The sequence below is a fragment of the Carettochelys insculpta genome, chromosome 20 (genome assembly GCF_033958435.1).
Source record: "Carettochelys insculpta isolate YL-2023 chromosome 20, ASM3395843v1, whole genome shotgun sequence".
NCBI lineage: Eukaryota > Metazoa > Chordata > Testudines > Carettochelyidae > Carettochelys > Carettochelys insculpta.
The window spans coordinates 5,435,067-5,456,812 of record NC_134156.1 but is presented as its reverse complement, the minus strand read 5'-3'; the positions used below and the strand labels follow the sequence as shown (position 1 = coordinate 5,456,812).

The 21,746-nt window shown below is 48.8% G+C and overlaps 1 protein-coding gene across 1 annotated transcript in view; it reads right to left on the bottom strand.

The window, feature by feature from the left end:
* Positions 1-18,652, bottom strand: part of SEPTIN9 (septin 9) — a 198,502-nt gene extending 179,850 nt beyond the window's left edge. Inside the window, exon 1 of the mRNA XM_075014837.1 lies at positions 18,461-18,652. Within this exon, the coding sequence (XP_074870938.1) occupies positions 18,461-18,482 (22 nt within the window). The 5' untranslated portion in view covers positions 18,483-18,652. The remainder of the gene's footprint in view (positions 1-18,460) is intronic.
* Positions 18,653-21,746: the final 3,094 nt, after the last annotated feature.

Genomic DNA, 21,746 nt, shown 5'->3' with positions numbered 1-21,746 from the left:
TACACAAGTGAGCTGCACACCCCCCCAATCACCCAGCCCCCACACCCTCAGACAGCTCCTGGCCTCCCTCCCACCCAGACCTGCACATCCCACCCTCTCCCTTATCCTACTGCCAGCCCAGACTACCACTCCTACCCCATCCATTTAAGGCTGCCCCTCTCTAACTGACCCCACAGGCCCAGGCGGCTACCAGAAGTGGCCATTACACCATGGATCCAATGGAACAGCTGAGCTGACTCCAGCTGCCCACAATTCCCAGTCTCAGAAATTCCAAGAGATTCCACATGGAATCCTTCAGTGTCGCTTGGTTTCTCCAGGAAGACTGGAGGGCATAGATCTGTATTCACACCACACTCCCCCTCAGCGCACAGCCCAAGCCAGGAAGCTAAGGAGCCACCCAGTGGTCCAAGTTTGGGTGGTGAATCCCGGTCTCATCCACCTGCTGCCTGTTGCACATATGCTAAGAAAAAGACTGGAGGACCCATGTCTCTGAACACTAGTAGCACCACTACTCTTTCCAAACCCTCATTGGCTGCTCGTGCATTTTAAATGGGCGTTTCTGCTACAGTCCCCACCCCCGCAAGCAGGTTTGGAGCTCTCTACCTTTTGACCAAACACTAGCAAGTTATCCCTCATAAATGAAGTCTGTAAGTATCTTTTCCTTCCCACCCTGCAGCAGCCAGCCAGGAAGCCAGGGTGTGCCTTGGTCTCAGAGCCCTGGAACCGTCTAGCATTGTTGATCAGCCTCTCAGCTGGAACAGCTTATGCCTTACTTAAAAAGAAAAAGAGGGCGGAGAAGGCAGAAAACCTCATGCTAACTGCCCAGGAACTGGGGTTTCTGCCTGGCAGCTCCACTTGGAAAAAGTGCCTCATGCTCAGATCCATATGCCTGTCTCTCCACTTTCCTTTCATAAGATAAAAAAGGTTCTGACTGCACAGCTACCTGGCTACACCCTGGGCCAGTCCCAACATGATCCCCCCAGCTCCTTCCCGGGTGAGGAGCAGGGAGCGACCCTCTGCACTACCACAGAAGGGAGACAGTAAAGAGTCCAGATTTCAAAAGGAACATAACTGAGATCGATTTATTCCCCCCTCCTGGTAAACTCTGTTGTGTTGTACATGTGTAAATACAGATGGAAGAAAACGTGTCCTTTCAACAGCTGTAGCCGTATCTGTGGAGCTCTGTCAGCATTCACTGCAGTTCAGTTTGTAAACAACATCCATTATTAGACAGCCAAAAGCAGGACTCACTCTAGCAGACAGTGGTAATAAGATAAAAATTAAACATAAAACATACATGAAGTCTAGTGTGGCAGAGCCCTCCGCATCTGGCATTTCTTATTCTTGAACTGGTAGTATAGCTAGGTAGCTATTTACACACATATACACTGTATGGGCTGCACTTTTACAGAACCCAGCAGCCCCCTGGTCCTGAAGCACTTGGCTAGTGTAATCTCTCTCACACATTTCTGAGAAGCCAGGAAGGGTTATTTTCTCCATACAGGAGCTGGCTAACCCACACTGCAGAGACCTCGGCTATAGTGACATTAGCGAGTTTTGTTGACAAAACTGGCGGATCATTCACCCACAAAATGCGTTTTGTCAAGAGCTTGTCAACAAAGCTCAGCACTTCCATGAGCAGCGTCGTGCCTCTCAGCCACAAGGCATAACACTGCTGTCGACAGATTCTGCTGAGGAAAGAGCCATGGGGACATTCGGTGGGGTGGGGGTCTTCTGCTGACCAACAGGGCAGCCAGAACAATGGGCAGCCCTGTCTGCTGTAATTCCAGGTGCCTGTTTTGTCAAGCACACGGCTGGGCAATCCGGCTGTTCTGTGGACAGAGCGTAACGCTCCCCCTATTGGCTTTAGTGTGTGGCCACATTCTGTGGACAGAAGTTTTGTCGGGAAGTCTCTTCTCACAGATCACTGTAGCATAACCATAGCCCTAAAAGTTCCAACAGCAAGAGAGACAGGATTGGAACCCAGGTATGCAAACAAACAGGCTGCTGCCATAGCTACTAGGAAGCACCATCTAAACTTGCAGCTCTGGTTCTAGGCTGTGGAAGACTTCTGTCCCACACATTGTTTTCTCTTTAGTGATCCAGGCCAGAATGCATTAGAATAGGAAAAGCAGAATTTAATAATTAAATATGTAAGCCAGATGTTTGATGGAAATGTTTATGAATATGAATGGGCATAAGAAAATATGTGCAAAACACTGCCTGTAAGATATGATTTGAAAATCATCTGCTGAACGTGTATATTCTATTTGTGTGCACTTAGTATCCCTGTATTTGAAGTTAGAAATATGAAGTACAGAGCAGGGTTAGTAATATAGACATGCTAAGTGAGGGCTATTAAAAAGGTGTTTCAGAAACATGGCGGCTCACTGATAGGTCAACGATCTGTAACTGAGCTGGATTTTTACAATAGGCCAGTCTATGGTAGGTGCTGACCCCAGGGCCCATCTTGGATATCGTGCTTTTCCTCTGAGTCCTAATAAGGGTCTGAACGTGCATGCCTTGGGCTAGACAGCCAGCTACTAAACTATGGTTCTTTGTTCTAAGCTCACTCTGGCCAGAGGATTAAGAGCTCAGGGGTTACCCCCAGGGGAAGATATTCCCAGGTGGGCCTTCCTGGGTGAATGGGTTTTTTGTTTTACCTGGGTGGTGGCAGCACACCATCCAGGGGAGCTGTGACCTTTGGGGACTTTTAAAGGAAAACACCTTGCTATACACAGGCTTTAAGTTTTTGCAAGCCCCCATTTTCTGCACTCTGCCTGCCAGAGAGGCCGGAGCCCTGACAGCAGTACTGTCCTGACTCCCCACTACCTGTCCTTGACAGGCTGTGAAGGTGAAAGCAAGACATAGCACTACTGCCTTCAGGAGTACAGTTAGATGATTATGAACTTGCCTGTTTCCTTCCGTTTTTTTTCCTGTTTAGATGGCTGTGGTGCAGTACGTATGAATGCTACTAGCTGCACCATCCTGAAGAGTGGAATCCCTTCACTTTATCCATTGCACAGGTGCAATACCGCCAATAAACAAGGCAAGCATCCCTCATCCTGCCACTCCTGGACAACCTCTCAAAATGTTGAAGGTGGGACCAAAAGCACCCAATACAAAAAGGGAAATTCTGCAGTAGGACTGATCCACATTACACACTCATGAAAAGACTCCTTTGTTGTTCCCCCTAGATCAGGCGTGTCCAACCTGCGGCCCGCGGGCTGCCCTGGACAGCTAGTAATGCGCCCCACAAGATTGTAAACTTTTAACATTAATTATATATTTTATATCCATCCCAAGACAATTCCTCTTCACTCAATGCAGCCCAGGCAAGCCAAAAGGTTGGACACCCATGGACTAGATGCTGGAGCTCTGCCCAAGCTGCGACCTTCTGGCTTAGGACACAATTGAAAATGGGGTGCATTAGCCCCATTCCCACTCCTATTTGCCCACCTCATATCCAGTAGAGCCTCAGTTAGACACCATGGGAGTGGAGGTTGTTTGAAACGTTCATAACTATAACAAAACAGTGTTCTTTCAAAAACTTCCCAGCCAAAGAGGGGCCTAATACAGCTTTGAAATACTACTAAGCGAAAGCAAAGTGCTGCTTTTGCTATATTTAATAGCTTCTGTTTAGCACAGAACTGTACATGGCGTGCTTTTTTCTTTCACCTCTGGCTGTCTGACTGCATAGTTGCAGTTCCAAACGAGGCCTGTGTGATTGACCAGTCACTTTGGAGCTGGGGTTCTACTGTAGCTCAACAGCCCTGACCAGAGCTGCTTAGAGCATGCTACCAGTGCAGTGGTAGGGACAGAGACAGAGCTACACTGGAACAGCTGGAAAGCAGCAAAGTAGATGAAGTCCAGGAGTTGAAGTTATTTGCAGAACATTGCTGGTAATAGCAGAATGCTATGTCTGACTCCAGCCAGTGCAATTAGTACGTCTCTCTCATTCTTTCTAAATCCACTCTCACCACTAAACCCCCAAAAGAACATGTGAAGCTGAGCTGCACCGAGCTCCAGCCCTAATCAGAAACACACACTGAAGAAGCTGGTACTTTCCCCAAGCTCTGTGTAACGGAGACACTCTCCAAAAAGCTGAGCACAGCTGGACAAGACACACAACCCATGTGCATGGTTGCTTTGATTTTCATTCTGGATCAGATGTCTCTGGCAGCAGGCCCCTGCTTCCAACAGGCCTCTGACTGGAAGAGAGGCAGGCTTGCAGCTGCAGTTCCCTGTTTACAGTGGTAATGGATTCAGGCATGGATCAATGCCCAGTTCTGGTGCAGCTATTTAGGGGTGTGCTCGTGTGACTGTGGCATGTGCCCAGGTGCATTTCTGCCTGTAAGCACAGGCAGAAGAAGCACAGCTGTCCGTGCTCACAAGGTTAGCTGCAGAGACCTCTCTCTGTAGCTAGCTAGTGCAGAGCAGGGGGCAGGTTCTGAGCAGGTGCACATCGGTAAAGCTCTGTTGGTTTCAGTGGAGCTATAGGGATTTGCAGCAGCTCAGAAGCCAGCCCACAGCTCGAGTGCAGACAATCCTCCAGCAAGCTGCTGGGGAACAGGTTGAATAAATGGCATCTGTCTCTCGTACTGGGTCTGCTGCCTGGTACCGGTGAGCACGTACATCACCTGGATGGTCATCTGTCACTGAGCACAGACCCACAGGACCGCAATAGAACTGGTTAAATGGTGGTTAGAAGTGAAGATGAACCCCAGTTGCAAAACTGAGAATTGCCTTTTCCCATCTTAGCATAGGAAATGGAATTGACATTAAGGGTTTTAAACTGAGTTCCTCCCTAGTTATGATCTGAGAACAGTTAACAAATCCAGAGATTTTTAAAGGTCAGAAAGGACCCTCGGTACTCTCTCTCTGACCAGAGTTAACTCTGCCTGTACATCACTCAGTCAATTCCAACGTCACACCCAGTCTCTTGTAGTCTTGTCTTTTAGAAAGACGTCCAGACTTTGTTTGATGGTTAAAATGGCCACCTGGTATAGCTGAGACATTTTCAAGCCAGAAAACACACAAGAAGGAGATAGCCTGCATGACTTGTAGAACACAGAGGGGAATGGTAGTTAGATTTGTTCATTGTTATTCATTATTCATGAGTGCCTGGATACCTGCCACCTATTCAGGAGGATTCTGGGGAGTTGGGACAGCATCAAAAATTTGAGCACAAGCGATTATTTGTACTGTAAAGAGTGGTAGTCATCACGCCTCCTCCTCTGCTTTAAAAACCAGTCATGCAATCAGAGTACAGAAATGGGACCATGTGACTTCACTAGTCAATCCCATGCTCTGACTATACCGCTGTACAAGTTTAAATAATCACACAAGGCCCTGGAGAAATAGGTCATTTGGGTGGAGGGCAATTTAATAATTTCCTCTGCTCTTTCAGAGAGCCAGGCAGCAACAGATAGAAAAACTTATGTTAAATGAATAGGAAAATATTGCAAAACCATATAACAACCAGGAAGGGGACTCAAAGTAATTTACTTCTTGTAAAGAACTACATTTCCAGTTATTACTCTGCCTGCTTTCCCCCTCTCCCCCCCACCCAATTACTATATAAAGTTTCCCAACTGCAGCCAAGATCAGAAAAGGAGGGGGAGAAAATGCCTGGTGAAATGCTGTTTTCCTTTGGGATTTCCATGCAATGTGAACTTAAACCCAGAGGTGAACTTTTAAAAAAAAAAAAAAGCCTTCACTTGGGCATTCAGAAAGTCAAGCCCAGCTTGGTTTAGATGTGATTGGCCTTCTCATTTTATCAGCTCCTGGTAACGATTCGAAGGCCGGCTGCAGTCTTTAGACAAATCATGCCTGTCTGTCTATCTCCCATTTGTGGTCTGGCTGGTAGGACCCCCCACCGGAAACCTATGGAAATCAGCTCTTACAAGGCCTTCAGTCCAGGTCTGCAGCCTCCAGCCTCAAATTACAGTAATCTGCTGAACTATACATCTTGCAGTAGCACATCAGAGCCAGAGCCCACCATAGAAGGTGCTATAAAAACAAGAAATCCTGTGGCACCTTATAGACTATATAGGCTGTTAGTCTATAAAGGTAGCACAGGGCTTCTTGTTGTTTTTGAATATGCAGACTAACACAGCTACCCCTCTGACACAGAACAGTTGATTCCTGCCCCAAAGAGCTTTTGATGTCTAACCTTTTGGGGGCTCATCACCCACTCGAACCTTGAAAGCTTTCTAAGGCTGTCCTGCCACAACGTAAACTCAGGGCTACAGCCTGGCTAGAGAGATTCCCTAAACTGATTTTTTGGAGGAAAGAATAATTTAAATATGGAGTTTGGCATGTTCACAGCTGATCAAACAGTCTCAAGACTCCCCCTGCTGCCCATCGTGCCATACGATCCTAGAATCAGGCTAGGGATGAAAACTCAAGATAAAACTTTGCTGTGCTCTGACATTCTGCAAAGCTTCATAACACTGCAGCAACGTGCTGCTCAAAAAGAGAGACATCTCTAAAACCCAGGATCCTGCTTTCCTCAGGTTTGCTTAGTACAATTCACTGGATGCTTTTGGTTTTCAACTGTGGACTCTCTCCCATGCTTCCCTGGTCTGATATCAAAACAGGCAGCATTCTGACTATTTTAGCCCATTTCCCCCCCATTGATCTCCAGGAAGCTGCAGGTCCAGGTTAGCTCTCAGGCTGCTGCACATAATGCCGCTGTTTGCCAACCTCAGAAAGACAAATGTTGTTTTCCCAGAGGAGAATGGAGAGTGTAAAGAAGACAAGGCTCAGAAGAGGCACCTGGGGAGTCTCCTGAGCTCCTCCTTTGTTAAGTGTTTCTGCCCTGAATGCAGGTATTGGCCTCCAACAAATTAGCCAAACTCGCTCACTCATTTCTCACCCCCCCCCAAAAAAAAACAACCCACAAACAAGCCCCAAACAATCTAAAAGAAGCGTACTTTTCAGCATGAAGCATCCATGGTGCCAGCATTTTGCAGTCAGGTACCCTGGGGCCCCCTTCTACGTTGCCTGTGTGGCTTTTTACACTGTGCAGTGCAGGTGTAAGACACAACCAGGCTACACCTAACATGGAGCCACGCTGCCAGCAGTGGGATGCAAAGGAGGGCTCTTGAAAATGCAAATGCCTGCTCATTTGCATAGTCATCCTGCTAATTAGCATAATCCCACAGGATCACCCTGCCAGGAGAGGTTGCTGTGGTCAGAGAAGGCACTGTGTTGATGTGGATGTGTCAGCAAAAACCCTGTGTTGGCAGCCTCTTATGCCTGGGGAAAAAAAAAAAAAAAAAAAAGAATCAGGCATAACGGGATTTTCGCTGACAGAACCACCTCTATGCAGCGCACTGACAGCAGCAGCCTCTGCTGGCTGGGCAACCCTACGAGTGTATGCAAATTATCCATGACTAGGCAAATGAACGTTCATTTGCATTTGAGAGCCCTCCTTCACATCACACTGCTGGCAGCACGGCTCTGTGTAGACGCAGCCTCAGATCACAGAGGGAGCGTTGTACATTCACTTTGCACATCTAACCAGCTCCCAACGTACGACACTAAATCAGGACACCTCAGTTAACTCTCCTTCACATTTGTGGCCTCTACCATTCAGAGCACAGAACTGCTAGGCCCCCAATTAACTCCTAGTTTTAACAGACTCCTTCGGTGGCCTTGAGCCCATCACTTGAGCTCGGACGGTAGCTGCCCATCTGGGACCTTAACATCCAGACTGTTCTTCACTGCTTTGGCCCCAGCCTGAGTGTCAGTGTGACATTCCACTCATTTGAAAGTGTCCCTGGGAATAAGGTTCCACTGCTTGAAGAGGGAAGACAGCTGATGAGCTGTTGAGGAAGCGTAGTCTGCAGCAGCGAACCCTGGACAGGAAGGTTACGTCTACATGACGGTGATGGGTGGAGAGAAGTTACTGTCAAAAGCCATCTTCCAAAACACACACACACACACACACACACACACACACACCCCGCTCGCAGATTGCAGCCAGCCATGAAAGCAAATCACTCAGGCTGCCCAGCTGCTCCCCTAGACAGAATGACCAACCAGAGGCACAGCAGACAGGGCTGCCCAGTGACCCCGAAGTCCTGTTGACAGAGGGTTCCCAGGAGCATCCACACTTGCTTTCTGTCAAGAGATTGTCAGAGGTGTTCTGCCTCCTGGAGGAATGGCAGAACGCTGCCAACGAAAGTGCTGCAGTCTGTTGCTTTACTGGTGCATTTGTAATGTGGACGTTCCACAAGCTGTGTTGACCAAACGCCAGTTTGGTCAACAAAACTCTAGTGTAGATGTAGCCAAACTGCTCAGCTCTGAACGTGGGTGGGCCACAGCCTTGCTTGCTGCAAACTCAATGCCTCTTACCAGGCGTATCTCAGTTTCCCCATCTGTAAAAGTGGTGGAATAACTTTTCCCTGATTATAGGGCAGCTGGAGGATCTGTTCCTGAAGGGCTGTGCTTACTATTTGCACCAGAAAACACTTCGTACATGCGAACTACCGATAGATAATAGACCCGGCAGCTGTTATCCACAAGGGCTTGGCAGCAGTGGGATTATGGCCAAGGATGCTAAAGAACCCTGAATCTTTGCAGTAGGTGTAGCTTTTCCCATAAAGCCTGCCATAGATGCAGCCAGAGCAGATCAGTTGAATAAGCTAATAACATTCTCTGCATGTTTTCCCTTGGGTCTTACAGGGATTTTTAATGCTAAATGCAAGACGGGGGCAAAGCAAAATAGGAAAAAATATGAGACAAGCTTTTGGAGAGATGTGTGTGCCTGAAGAGGCAGCTTTGAGCTTTATGAACATCTTGCTAGGCAACTCCCTCTAGCTGCAAGGTCTCTCCTATTCCACTTTGCCTCCCTCTTACGGTTAATATTGAAGATCCTTTTAAGACACAGGGGAAACCATGCAAAGAATATTATTAGCCTGTTAAACAGAGCTGCACTGGCTCTGGCCATGGCGAGTTTTATGGAAATAGCCCTACAGCAAGGATTCTAGGCTTCTTAGCTGTGTTTGCGTTGGGTCAGTTCGGCTCCCCACAAGAGGTCAGAGACAGAACTGCAACGCCTCGGGCTAGGCCCAGAGTCTCCAGAGGAGATGAGCACTTACCTGTCTGTGAGGCTTTGGGCCTCGATGCCAGATTCACAAACATTCAGAGGGCAGAACTGGGGCAGCACTTTCCAAATAGACAGCTCCTATTCTGACATTTAACGAAGGGTTTGAGCCACATGACCTTTAAATACTAGGAATAAAACAAGGAAGCAGACGCTAGGATCAAACCCAAGGGGCTGCTCAAAACAGGAGTGTGGGGGGGCAATTATTCAACTAAAACTACCTTGCCAGTTTCCTCCTTTTAAGTCTTCAAACAGGGCAAAATAACTCTGGCCTCAGGACAGCTCATCCTACTGCACCTTGGCACTCGGCTCCCTTGACGAGATGGAGGAGAGACATCCGAGAGCAGTGCCTTGTGACAGGCTGAGCTGGAGGAAATACTTTGTGTTACTCTATGGTCCCCTTCTCCCTTCCACAGAGACCAAAGAGGTCATGGGATATTAGCCAGCTGCTGTAATGGGCTCCTCCAGCTGCAGCTGAAGAGTGGGAGTATTAGGGAAAGAATCAGGTTCCTGGCATCTACTTAAAACAATCAAGCTCTCGTGCATAGCAAATTGAACTGGTGAAGCACAGTGGTGTACAAATGTAACAAATCTGCTGGAAACACAAGAATAAGATGGGGATATCATGATGACCTCCTAGGAAAGCATGGCTGCATTAGCAACTGGGCCAGCAGCTCAAGAGATTAGCCTGACTTTGCCCAGTGGTAAGGTCTGGGCTAGACCCCAGAACCCCAGTAAGTGCCCCACCATCCTGAGCTGTGCTACCTATAGTGGAAAGAGTTATTTTTCTTTGAAGAGCTGTTACCACTTCTGCAGTGTAAATGCACATCTCTGCAGAGTGGCCTCTGCTGCTATTGGTTTTGCATCAGGAAATTCTGCCTGAACGTACTGAACAACGGGGTGCATTGATCCAGGCTCCAAAGAGCAAAGGCTAGAAGAGTTCACTGTATAAATTCCCATGGAGCAACAGAACCCTAAAACAAAATGATGATGCTTCCAGCAAATTGAAGTTCTGCAGAACTGTCATTGCTTGTCAATCAAGACATTGTTTGGGTTTTGACATTTCTCTTGTAGCATAGTAAATATAAAGCAAGAGAAATTGAAATGAGAAGTAATTCCTAAAAGGAAAATCCAAAGAGAATGTTTCAATTGTATCAAAAGACACCCCCCACCTTCCCCCCGCTCCAAATAAAATTGCAGCCACATTTGACTCATTTCTACAAGTCAGCACTTTGCTAGAAAAGATTTCCACCTGCTCTAAGTGCCGTAAACTGAGCCCCATGTCAGCAACTTCCAGAGAGGACGAACCCTGCCTGCTCCCGGATCATGAGCCACAAGATCTGATGAGCAGGGCTGAGGCACAGCAGTAGCGGGCAAGGAGTGGGGGACACTTGCCCAGATGTCACCCCCTCTTGGTACCTGCTCAGTGAGTATGCAGAGGATACTAGTCAGTATCCAGCACTGTTCCCCCAACGCTCTGCTGACTAGAGATTCTGTCCCACACTCCCTGTCCACAGATCCTCTGTCCTGACTTGCACCTCTTGGAGATTTATTGTTTTCCTTAGCAACTCTTATTTGCACACCAAGAATTGCTGAGGGTATCTTGTACTTGTTTCCTTTGTTTATTCTAGCCATTGTATAACCAGACTATAGTCAAATTCCTACATCTTTACATACCAGCAGAGACTGAGTAAACCTACACCCAGGAGCTGCATGTGCAGGTAATCTAAGAGCCTGTGGCTTACTTCACGAGCCCTGGTTTTGCCTTTTTTTTTTTTTTGGGCGGGGTGTGTGGGGGGGGGGTGTTAAATGGCCTGCAGTAGGTTCAGGGGTAGTTGATATAGTAGACTGGTACAGAGTTAGTCTACAGAAACTAAGCCACTCTGCACAGGACAGGGAAAAATGGAAGGAAATAGCGAGGGAGGGATCAGACACCAATGGGCGCTGAGCCCGTGGTTGATTATGATGCAGCAGCAATAGGCTGCTAGGAGAGATGTCTCCCTGTGGGCTGAAAGCACAACCAGATGCTGTTGTGTCTCTGCACCAGCCAGTTTGGGCTCCAATCACCAAGCACTTTATTCCAGCACCTGAGTGGGAGCTGGACTCTTTGGAATGTATTCTCTCTTCAGTACTCTGAGCCCAGGCCCCCCGCTCAGCCTTCATATCTACAGAGCTCCCATCCACTCCTTGAGGCCTACGGTCTTTGAGCACCCTTGCTGCTCTTCATTTCCACCATGCATATCTCCTGTCTCCCTTGGCAAACAGCTCAGTCCTGTCGACCAGTGTTTCTTAAACTTTGAGACCATGGCACACCACACATTGTTTTTGGGGAACACCCATGAAAATTTTCTTCAAAAAAGTTGTCTTCAGCCACATCTACAGCAAAACCAAAGTGAAGGAATTCAACCAGGTCTTGCAGCAATAAAGTAAGAACATTATATCTGGTTTTAACAGCAGCAAATAGATGCCATCCGTGTATGATATCAAAAAAGTGCCAAACGCTCACGGCACAGCTGCAAGTCGTTCATGAAAACACCACTGTTCCGACAGTGACTTCTGTCAAGAGATTGGGGTAGCGCAGATGTAGCCATGTTAGTGTAAACGTCAGAGCAGCAGCCGTGGAGACCAACGTCCAGGTACCCAGGGAAGAGATGGGACATGGGCAAGGGCAGTACAATCTTTCCAAGAATACCAATAAGCTTCTGCCTTAATATGGAGGATTCACCTCTCAGGATTGGAGTGCAATTTACATGACCCAGTCAGTCTGTGGTCTGGCCAGTCAGAGTGAGACGGAGGCCCTGGACTGGGATCATTGTCTCTTGTAAGCCACCAAAAAAATCTACCGAAAAGAAAGCAGAGGTTTTCCATGTGTACTTGCTGGGGTAAAGCTTTTGGGGTCACACTCTCTTTGCGAAAGAGGTAAAGATTTCTCCATCTCCAATGACTGTGCCACTTTGTTGGTTGTGGTTTGCAAGGGGACAGGTTATGATCATGACAGCTCCTGAGCTGTCACCCATAGCTCCGCTTCCAGTGAACACCTGAGGGCAAGCAATGACTCTGCCAAGCTAAGCTGAATACAGTCCTGTTCCAACTCAGGTCAATGGGATGTTTGCATTAAGTGCAAGGAGAGTAGAACTGAGCCTGCACCTATGTGTTACAGTGCATGGAAACTCACAGCTAAGCTAGAGTTCAAACAAGACAGGACACAAGAGAGGCAGCAGCAGAAAGGAGAGGAGAGAAGACGTTCCCTGCCTCTCATTAGCTCATCAGGGAATTGTTCCCCAGAGCCGTATTTCCACTTTCCTCTCTCTAGCTCACCCAGTGCAGGCTGGGTGGAGACAGAACCAAGGGCGATACTCCAGGACAGGGATTACATACCTGACCAGCCTTAACAGCAGCACTTTTTGGCTGTGGCTGTTCTTTACTTGAGTTCATTACACTGTCTGGTGTTTTCTGCAAAGCACTAACTTCCTGCTGGGCTGGAGTTCCCTGCTCCTCATCTGCTCCCTGAGAGGTGTCAGGACACCGTGTTAGCTGCAGAGCTTTTCCATTTGCCAGAAGGGAAAGTGGTGCTATAACAGCATGCCCTTCCCTTAGCTTATCAGCTGACGTACCCCAGTGCTAGCATAAGCTGCCCCGCCATGCCTATAAAGCACAGTTGTGCTGTGGCAGACAGACAGTATATACTGCATGGTACAGACAGAACCACTGGATCTAGTAGGATCCTGGTCGGCAGAGGCACCAAACACCTACAGTTCCCAGGGATTTGAATTACAGTTCAGCATTAAATCAGACACTAGGTAGTGACCATAGGCCCTTGTCAGGATTGGGGCCCCACTGTATTGGGCACAGGACCAACCCACAGGAAAACAGTCCCTTCCCAGTTAACTAATCTGCACAAAACTTCTTTGCCTTTGCTGTTATCACACACTTTACCCAGAACACGCCTGAGCCACAGGGGTTTTGCTCAAAGTAAGGCTACAGAAACAGTCAAGATGAACATGCTGGGGCTCCTGGCTGCCCATCCGATGCTCAGAACACAATGCTCTCAGTAACTTATCCTTATTCTAAATACATTAATCATGAACGAACTATGCAGGTGTTTCTTCCACATGTACCGTTACTATTGTACAAGGCCCTGGTGGTGTAAGTGGTTACAGTGGTGTAAGCATGAAACCCTGGATCACCCCCAGATGTTCCTCGACAGGAGCTTCAGCATCCAACCCCAAAGTCGGATCACACCCCTGTGCACAGACCCACCTTGTCTGGTGCCCACCCAAGGCCGAGGAGTCGTCTTCTGCTCAGGCTACAATCACCCCTACAGTGATCCTTTGGAAGAAGTTCATCAGAAGAGATCTTCCAGAAAAGAGCTTTTGGACGTTCACATCCACATGCAAAAAGCAGATTGAAAAAATTGACCTGCTCTTTCAATAGAGAGCGCATCCACGCAGCCCCTGCTCAGAGTCTGGCACTGTGAGGACTGGTCATTCACTCTTCCCAGGCTTCTTCTGAAAGACTCTTCTGAAAGGAAGCGCTCTTCCTGATCCGGAAGAGCTGCCTTCTTTCCATTTATTTTCCAAAGAGTACATTGCGTGTGGACACTCTGCATGTTTTTGGAAAAGGACCAGATTTTCCAAACAAAAAACTTGCTAGTGTAGACACAGCCTTGTGCTAAAGTCCTAGCTTGAACCCTCCAAAAGTTTCCTGTTCCATTCAGTGTGAGTATAGTTGACCGCAGAGGGAAACTTCGTGAAGAAATCCCAGATTTTGTGCATGTTTCCGCCAAGCCTGTTCAAAAGGTGGGTCACACTCAGTCCCACAGGATAATTCTGGAGGTAATGAGTGCACTCCTTCTAGTATTCCCATCACACACTTTCATTAAACAATTCTTTCCAAGCTCAGTGGTCCCCAGAAGGTAATTTAGAAGCAGCCCTCGGCTTTCACCTCTCAGCATGACCCATGGTTGTCTATTGTGTTGTTGGCAGTGCTCACCTACCTGAGTAATGGAAAAAGCAGCACTACAGCCTTAAAGAAACAGTACCCCCTAGAGAGGATCCTGGCATAACTGAAAAAAAAAAAATAAAAAAAAAAAAAATCTCCTCTCCCCACCAATCTGAAAAATCAAGTACGCAGGATTACAGTTGGCTTTATAGGCTGCTTCTTGTTTTTAAACCTGCCTCATAAGAGCCCTCCTGATGATAGCAAAGGTCTTCATAGCTTGTCTCCCCTTGCAGCCCCCTCTGTGTGGAGGCCCAAACATCACAGGGCTGAGCTGGGCACACCTGCAGCAAAAGCACAAAGGTCTGAATGTCTGTTTGTGGATAAGGCAGGTCTCTAGCTCAACCACACCTACATGCCACATGTTCCAAAGCCACAGCAGAGGTGTATGATTTCCCTGCACTGCCTCTGAAAATGTAAATCCTGCTTGGTCTGGGAATCTCAGTGTTACAGCATGCCCAGCCAGGACAGGGCCTGAGCTGGAGTCCAGAGGGAGGGGGGAACCCCCCACCCCCGCAACAGGCAATTTCCCATTGACTTGAATTTTGGATCAGGTCCATTGTACAGATTCAGAGCACACTGAGGCTGTGGGGCCAAGTCTGTATCTCAGAAGCTCGAATTTAGCCCCATGGCCCCTCTGGCCTCACAAGTCACGTGAAATGTGCTTGTCTTCTTCGCACTGTAGCTTTGGTGTGTTTATTAGCTTGTCTCTCACAGGCATATGCTTGTTTCTGGCTGAGCAGGAGCCATACTTGAAGCCCCATAATGCTGGGGGTTGCAGTGCTGACCAAGCGTCATCTTTTCAGCTGAGCTGTTTCAGCTGGTTCTCTTCTGCCTTTCATTAGTTCTCTCCACATTCCCTGTCAAACAAGCACTGATTGTCCCCCCAGGTCAGTAAGTTGAAGTATCTGCATCTAACTCTTCTTTGTAAGGCCATCAGGAGTCCCAGCAGCCAGCCCAAAAGAAACCAACCAACCTAAGATGTCACAGAGCAGTGACTGTTAGTCTGTATGTTCACAAAAACAAGCAGTCCTGCAGCACTTTAAAAATTAACAGAGTAATTTCTTAGGTGATGTTCGTGGGACACATCCACATCATCCAATCTGGAAGTTCTGATAGAAGTAAACTAGCACGATGAGAATTTTACAGAAAAAAAATGAAGTGAAAATTGACAAATTAGCTACACAGAATAGGAGGGGAGGGGTGAAGTGGGGGTAGAGAGGGACAAGAAAATTACTTACTGCAAATGTCTATTATTTAAGTGAGTTGCCCGATGTCACTACAAATATCAGAGATGGGGAAACTGTCCTTGTAATGTGTAAGGTAACTGCTACCTTGATAGAGACCCAGGCATAGCGTAGAATTTGAGACTAAACTCCAATTCAGACATCACCCTTTCTAATCGGAGGTTAAAGTCTTCGTTTTAGGATGCAGGTTTTCCGGTTTGTGTGTATTCAGATTCTTAATGTCTGTTTTGTGTCCACTCATTCTTTGGCGAAGTGATTGTCCAGTGCAGAAGGGCACTGCTATGTATGACATTGGTGGAGGTACAGGAATATAAGCTGCTGATTGCACAGCAACTGTGGTTAGGTCCAATGATAGCGTAGCCAGGGTAAATATGCAGACTGAGTTGCCAGAGAGCCAGTGCCCCCCAAAAGGGCACTATGGGAGCTGTTCCAAACTTGATCTGATCCAGAGCCCACTGCACTATGAGTTATCCTAGACCTTCCCCAACAGATGTTGGTCTAAACCAGTTCTTAACAAGCTCCAATGATAGGGATTCCATCACCTACCTACACAATTTGTTTCAGCACTTAAACTATCCTTGCAGTTAGGATCTAAATCTCCCTTGCTGCAATTTAAACCCATTACAGCGAAACCCGGAGTTATGGGGGGGTGGGTGCGTTTCTGCAACGTGTGTGTAACTCAGATTTTTGCACAAATTGGGGTTAGCAGCTGACAGAGGCTCCCACTTGGTTCCTAGCTCCCTGCCACTTGCGGGACCCAGGAAGCTGACCAGCCCTGCCCCCCCACCCCGCCTTCCCCCAGCAGGACCCACAGCTGCAGGGCTGGGGGGGAAGGCAGGGAGAAAGGGCTCTTAGCCTGCCTAGCTTCCCCCAGCTGCAGGCAGCTAGGCAGGCTGACAAGCACAGCTTGAAGCTGCTCTGTGGCTAACTTATGTTAAAACCAAGTTACTTGCAACTTGAAGCCATGTATGTTGGGGGTTTACAGGACCTCTTGTTTTAGCCTTAACAGGTAAGGAGAACAATTCATCATCCTTTTCTTTATGAAAGCCTTTTACATACTTGGAGACTGTTGTCCTGTCCCTCCTCAATCATCTCTTCCACGAGCTAAGCCAACCCAACTCCCGCCCCCTCTCAGTCTTTCCTCATAGGCCTTGTTTTCTGAATCTTTAGTCATTTATGTTGCTGTCTTCTGGACTCTCTCCAGTTTGTCCACATCTTTCCTGAGAACACTCTAGTTCAGGCCTTACCGGTGCTAAGTACAGTTGCTCATCAGCTGTCCAGATAACAGCAGTGGAGGAGAGTAGGGGGGCATTGAGGAGTGCTAGTGATTGATGGGGCTGGGAGCACACGACCCATCTAAATGGCATGCTTTGTAAGCCACAGAAATAACACTTTCACAGGCTCTGGGGCCCACCATTATAAAGCCACCAGAAGCTGCCTGCTGATTCACACCCATAAGATATATATTTTAAGGGGCAAGAGCTGAAAACTAAACACACAGCAGCAATGTAAGAATGGACAGCAAAACCCTGCAGATAGGCATCAGCATAAGCCAAGGCATTTTTCACTATGGCATGCTGCAGAGACAGCACTAAGCCCAGCTTGCCCCGATGGTTTATCCAAGCTGCCATAAGAGAGTCAAGTCAGCCCTCCTGTGGCTTCAATATGTCGGAGCATCTTGGTCACCGAAAAAGTAATGAAATACCCGTAAAGAAGCTAACACCCTCAGTGGCCCAATGAAAGTGAGACTCAGGCTGCACAGAAGAGACAGCCCTGTGGACATCAGCCTGCCTACCTCTCCAAAGTCACAGCTTAGCAAGAGCTTAAGCGAAGGCAGAATTTGGCTTAAGGAATTTCAAGTCACAGGCTGCTGCATGGACCAGCTCTAGAGGGGGAAATATGCCACTGTACCGAGTGCTGCCAGGGAACCTAAGTTCAGTAAGCCAGTTGGGTAAGTGTCTGGTCTTTCACAGGAGACTTCTCACACCACCTCACGTAACACCAGGGATGTGCTAGCTGCACATTCCAGGAAGCGTCAGGCACTCAGGCTGACCTTGCCCCTGCTCACATTGTTCCAGTAGCAGCTCTTTCCAAACCTGGCAGCACGAAGCAATCAGGACTCCTAAGGCTCTACTGTAACTAGACAGCTGAAGGGGTAGTAGGCGCTCTGACTTTGGACTGCACCTCCCCAGCTGGTGATTCAGCCACCAGGGGATGACCTTGGTAGGACAGTTGCTAGCTACAGCACTGCCACTTCCAGTGACCTATAATGATTGTCCCCAGAGAAGCAAGTGAGAAAGTCTGTGCTTATCTGGAGTAGAGCTGGGGAACAGAGGTTTCTTGGGAAAAAACCCAGAACAGGCTGGTATAGGGCACACCAGCTCAGACTCACTGCCCTGCCACAGCTCTGGCTCATACATGCTTTCAGAGTCCCTTGCAACAGGAAATGCAGCCACTACCTTGGGACACTAAAAACCAAAGCAGTGCCTTTGCTGGAGGGTGACCATCTGTCCTTCTTCCCCCGGGACAGGCCCTTATTTAAGCTGTCCCACCCACAGGCATCCTGATCTCTTTAAGGAAATGGGCAAGTTGTCCTGTGTTTGTGGGGTTCCTGTTCTCCCCCCCCCCCCCCCCCCGAGCCCCTGGTACCTAGAGGTGGCAGCCCCTCCACTGGGAGGCTGCCCCATTCCCTCACACCCCACAGAGGCAGCTCCCACTGCCAGTGAGCTCTGCCATGGGGCAGCTGCCTCGTGCCCTCGCACCCCTGCTGGGAGGTTGCAGCCACCCACCTCCTTTGTTCCAAGCTGACTGTCCCTGCTGGCATGTACCGTCACTAGTGACAGGCAGACCTCAGGAACTCCATGCAGACATTGCCAGTGGGCTGGCACAACCTACCCACCTGGGTTTGCTCTGGGGCCCTTAAGCCCTTCCCATCGATCAGAGACTTTCATTGAGAGCTGGCAGCAAAGCAGCTGCTCCCCTCCGGCAGAGGGCCGGCATGAGAGGGGCTTGTGCATGCCACACCCTGCGCACTCGCAGAGCCCCACTGACCAATTCCAGAACACCGGGCAGTCACCTAACCAGGGCCCGCTTCACTCACCGGAGTGTGCCGACTTCCTCATGCTGCCACGGCCCTGGACATTACACTGCAACAAAACTCTGCTGGGCTAGCTCTCCCACTCGCTCCTGCAACTAGCCCCTCGTGCGACATGAGACGGGCTTAGTCCTGTTATCGGGCAGGCAGGGATCTGCTGGGGAAGAGCCCCAGCTCCACTCTGAGCTCCAGCCGACGGGCAGCCCTGCACACTCCTGCAATTAGAACACACCTTTCCTAGCCTGATGTTCAGCTCTGGGTCAGTCCAACTGCGCTGAGTTGGCAGGGTAGGTGGAGAGCTCAGCCTCCCGGGTGCTTTAACCTTTTCCCTGCCAAAAAACAAACCAATCACATGCACCCTGCAGATTATTTCTGCCAGCTCCCAGCCCTGCAGCGTGTCACAGACTAAACCTGGGCAGCCAGGGACAAATCTACCTGAGTTTCTTCCTTCAAGCCTCCAGCCACGTCACTGCCATTAACTCAATCCCTTCATTCTGTGGGGCTCATACCAGCTCTGCCAAGAAGCAGTATCTAGTTCAAAGAGCACAGCTGGCTCGTCACCCTGATTAGCAGAAACATCTCTCTTCTCCAAACCTGCAGGAGAGGAGAGGCTGCCAGGCAAGTGAAGAGAGTGAGTGAGTGTGTGTCACAGAATTGTTCATTACTCCAAAGAGAAGCAGCCCAACAGACCTGAGGACCAGCTTCACAAAGCAGGATTCTCCCCCTCACCTCACCGCCTTTGTGGAGAGGGACAGCTCCTGCCTCATGGGGCCCTGGGTGTCTCGGTAGCCCAGAGACAATCAGAAGCACATGTCTTATGGTTGGTGAAGGGCATGTGGGTAATTGCTAGGCAGGCAAACTCATTGGCAGCTCTGTTAGGGCAGGAAGTGGAGAAAATTCAGACTAGAGAGTCTAAACAACTGGATTTTGCCCCCTGGGACTTTCTAAATGGGAGGAAGGGCCCCAGTTAGATCAACAGAAAATTCCCATTGGCTTTAGGGCTGGGTCAGCAGGAGGAAAGGTCATGGGATTGCTCCCCAAATGAGAAAGTTGCACCAGTTTAACAAGAGGTGCCATCATTAACTGATGGAGTTAAATTGCTGCAAGCTCCTGTAGTAACCTTATTTGTGTTCAGAGCAGTGTACTTCCATTTGGCTTCAGCTCAGATGTTCTGGTGTAAACTAAAAGTATATGAGCCAGATTTAAACTAGCTAAGCAAGTCCACCCATCAGTTTGCACAGGCTTAAATGAGTGATTAAAACACTAATTTAGGTTAAACAGGCACAAATTTCTGATGCAGAGACAGCCTGAGATAAAAAGGTAGTGCTGGGTAGGGACAGATGGCTCTGAGCTGGTTTTCCCCCCCGCCTTTCAGTCAGCAGTTTGAATCCAGCTCCAATCCTGGTGAGCAACCAGGTGATGTCTGGTTGGGGTCCTGGGTGAAATGAGTTGGTTAGGCCTCAGCCCCATTCCTATTGGGCAAGTGTTCTCACCACACAGCTCATCACAGAAGGCTCCAATTTGTATCTCAGAGAGAAGATGAGGCCTGAATGAATGGGCTAGGGGCCCTGAGCTGCCCTCTAGCCCAGAGGTGCTAGAGTGGTGTACATGTGTAGTAAAGGAAGCTACTGAACTAGCAGCTTCCACCAGCACCAGATTTGCACAAATAAAATATTGACATTTGGGCTTGAGGCACCCTCTGGCCCTGTTGGCAGCTGTTCAGCCAGAGCCCTTCCTGGGACTGCGTGAGTACATAATGCATTACAGAGAGCCCAGGACAATCCCTGCTAGTGTTCAGCAGTCCAGAGGACAGGTGAGTCACTTCCTCAATTATATTCCTACTGTAATACCCTGGTAGGAGTCAGTGCTTTGTGAGCCTGTGTAGCCCAGGGCTGGTGTTTGCCAAGCCTGGCATTCCATGAGGACACAGGTAGTGGCTACACTAGAGTTTAGCCAACAGAAGCGGGTGGAAAGGCTGGGCAGCGGCTCTAAAGAGGGAGGTTTTTGTTTTGTTGTTTTTTTTTTTTAAAAAAAAAAAAAAAAAAAAAAGACACTGCCTGGCAGAGAGTTTCTCTTGAACTGCCTGGGCCTCAACTGCCCAGTAAGGCAGGTTAATGTTTAATACACTACTGCAACCACACACTGCCACTGGCATTTGCAGCTTTGGCTCTGTTCAGCAGGACTTGCGAGGGAACATGTTGCTCTTGCAAGCTGGGGATTCAGGCCTCCGACTTCATCCAGCCATAGCGCAGGCAGGTGCAATGTGTGTCCATTCCATGCTTGCAGTTTTACCTGGGCCTGAACCAGCCTTGTTACTGCTCTTGTGGGGCCCTGGGCAGGCCTATTAATGCCCTGACTCCTGCTCTGCAGTTCCCAGAATTACCAGTCTTGGGTCCCTCAGCCCTGTTGCAAGCTCTACAAAACCACCTCTGGCCTCACCCCTGCTATTCCGATACTGGCTCTGCAGCCCAATGAGCCCTGGGGCACACCTCCAGCGAGAGCTAGCAGGGAACAATTGAAAGAGCTGGCAGGCACCCAGGTTGCAGGAGGGCAGGACCTGCATGAATATTTTGTAAGTTACTTTCACTCAAGTGCATCTCAGTCCTGACCTGCTGCCTTTGAGGCTAGTGGAGGTAGGATCTAGGCAGAGATCTAAGATGGGGCCCAAGCCAGCAGTGAGTGAAATGCCCAGGGCTCTATTTGCCAAAAAGGGAACGGATTTGGCTTGCTTCAGTTTTGTGGTGCCTTGGGGCTCACTTTTAGAGGGGCTGAGCTCTAGTAGATCTCACTCAGTGGAATTGAGCCCACCTAAGCCTGAGTCTGAGGAACAAATCACTTAATTAGCTCATGCTCTCACAGCCCATGCAGCAAATTGCATGTAACAGTCTCCTACATTCAGGTGGGAAGCACCAAGGGCTGGCATGGGAGGTGCATTCCCTGAGAAAGTGCTGTTTATGGTTGAGTAGATGCCTCCCTCTGGTCATGTTCTGTAGCACATGGGTGCCCTGTGAGGAGATGCAGAATCCCAGCAGCTGCACACACAGTGGAGCCAGGCTAGGAGGGAGTGAAGCATGGAACTGGCCACAACAAGGACAGGGTGAGCATCAGGTCGGGGAGGGCCTGAAGCTGGGAGAGAAGCTGGCAGAGATGACGCTACTGAGCCAGTGAAGCAGCAGCAAAGTGGTATCATATGAGCTCATGGACAAAGCACAGGACTAGATGCGAGTTGCACCTGATGCCTCTGCCACCAACAACATGCTGCATGGCTTCAAGCAGCTCATGTTACCTCTTT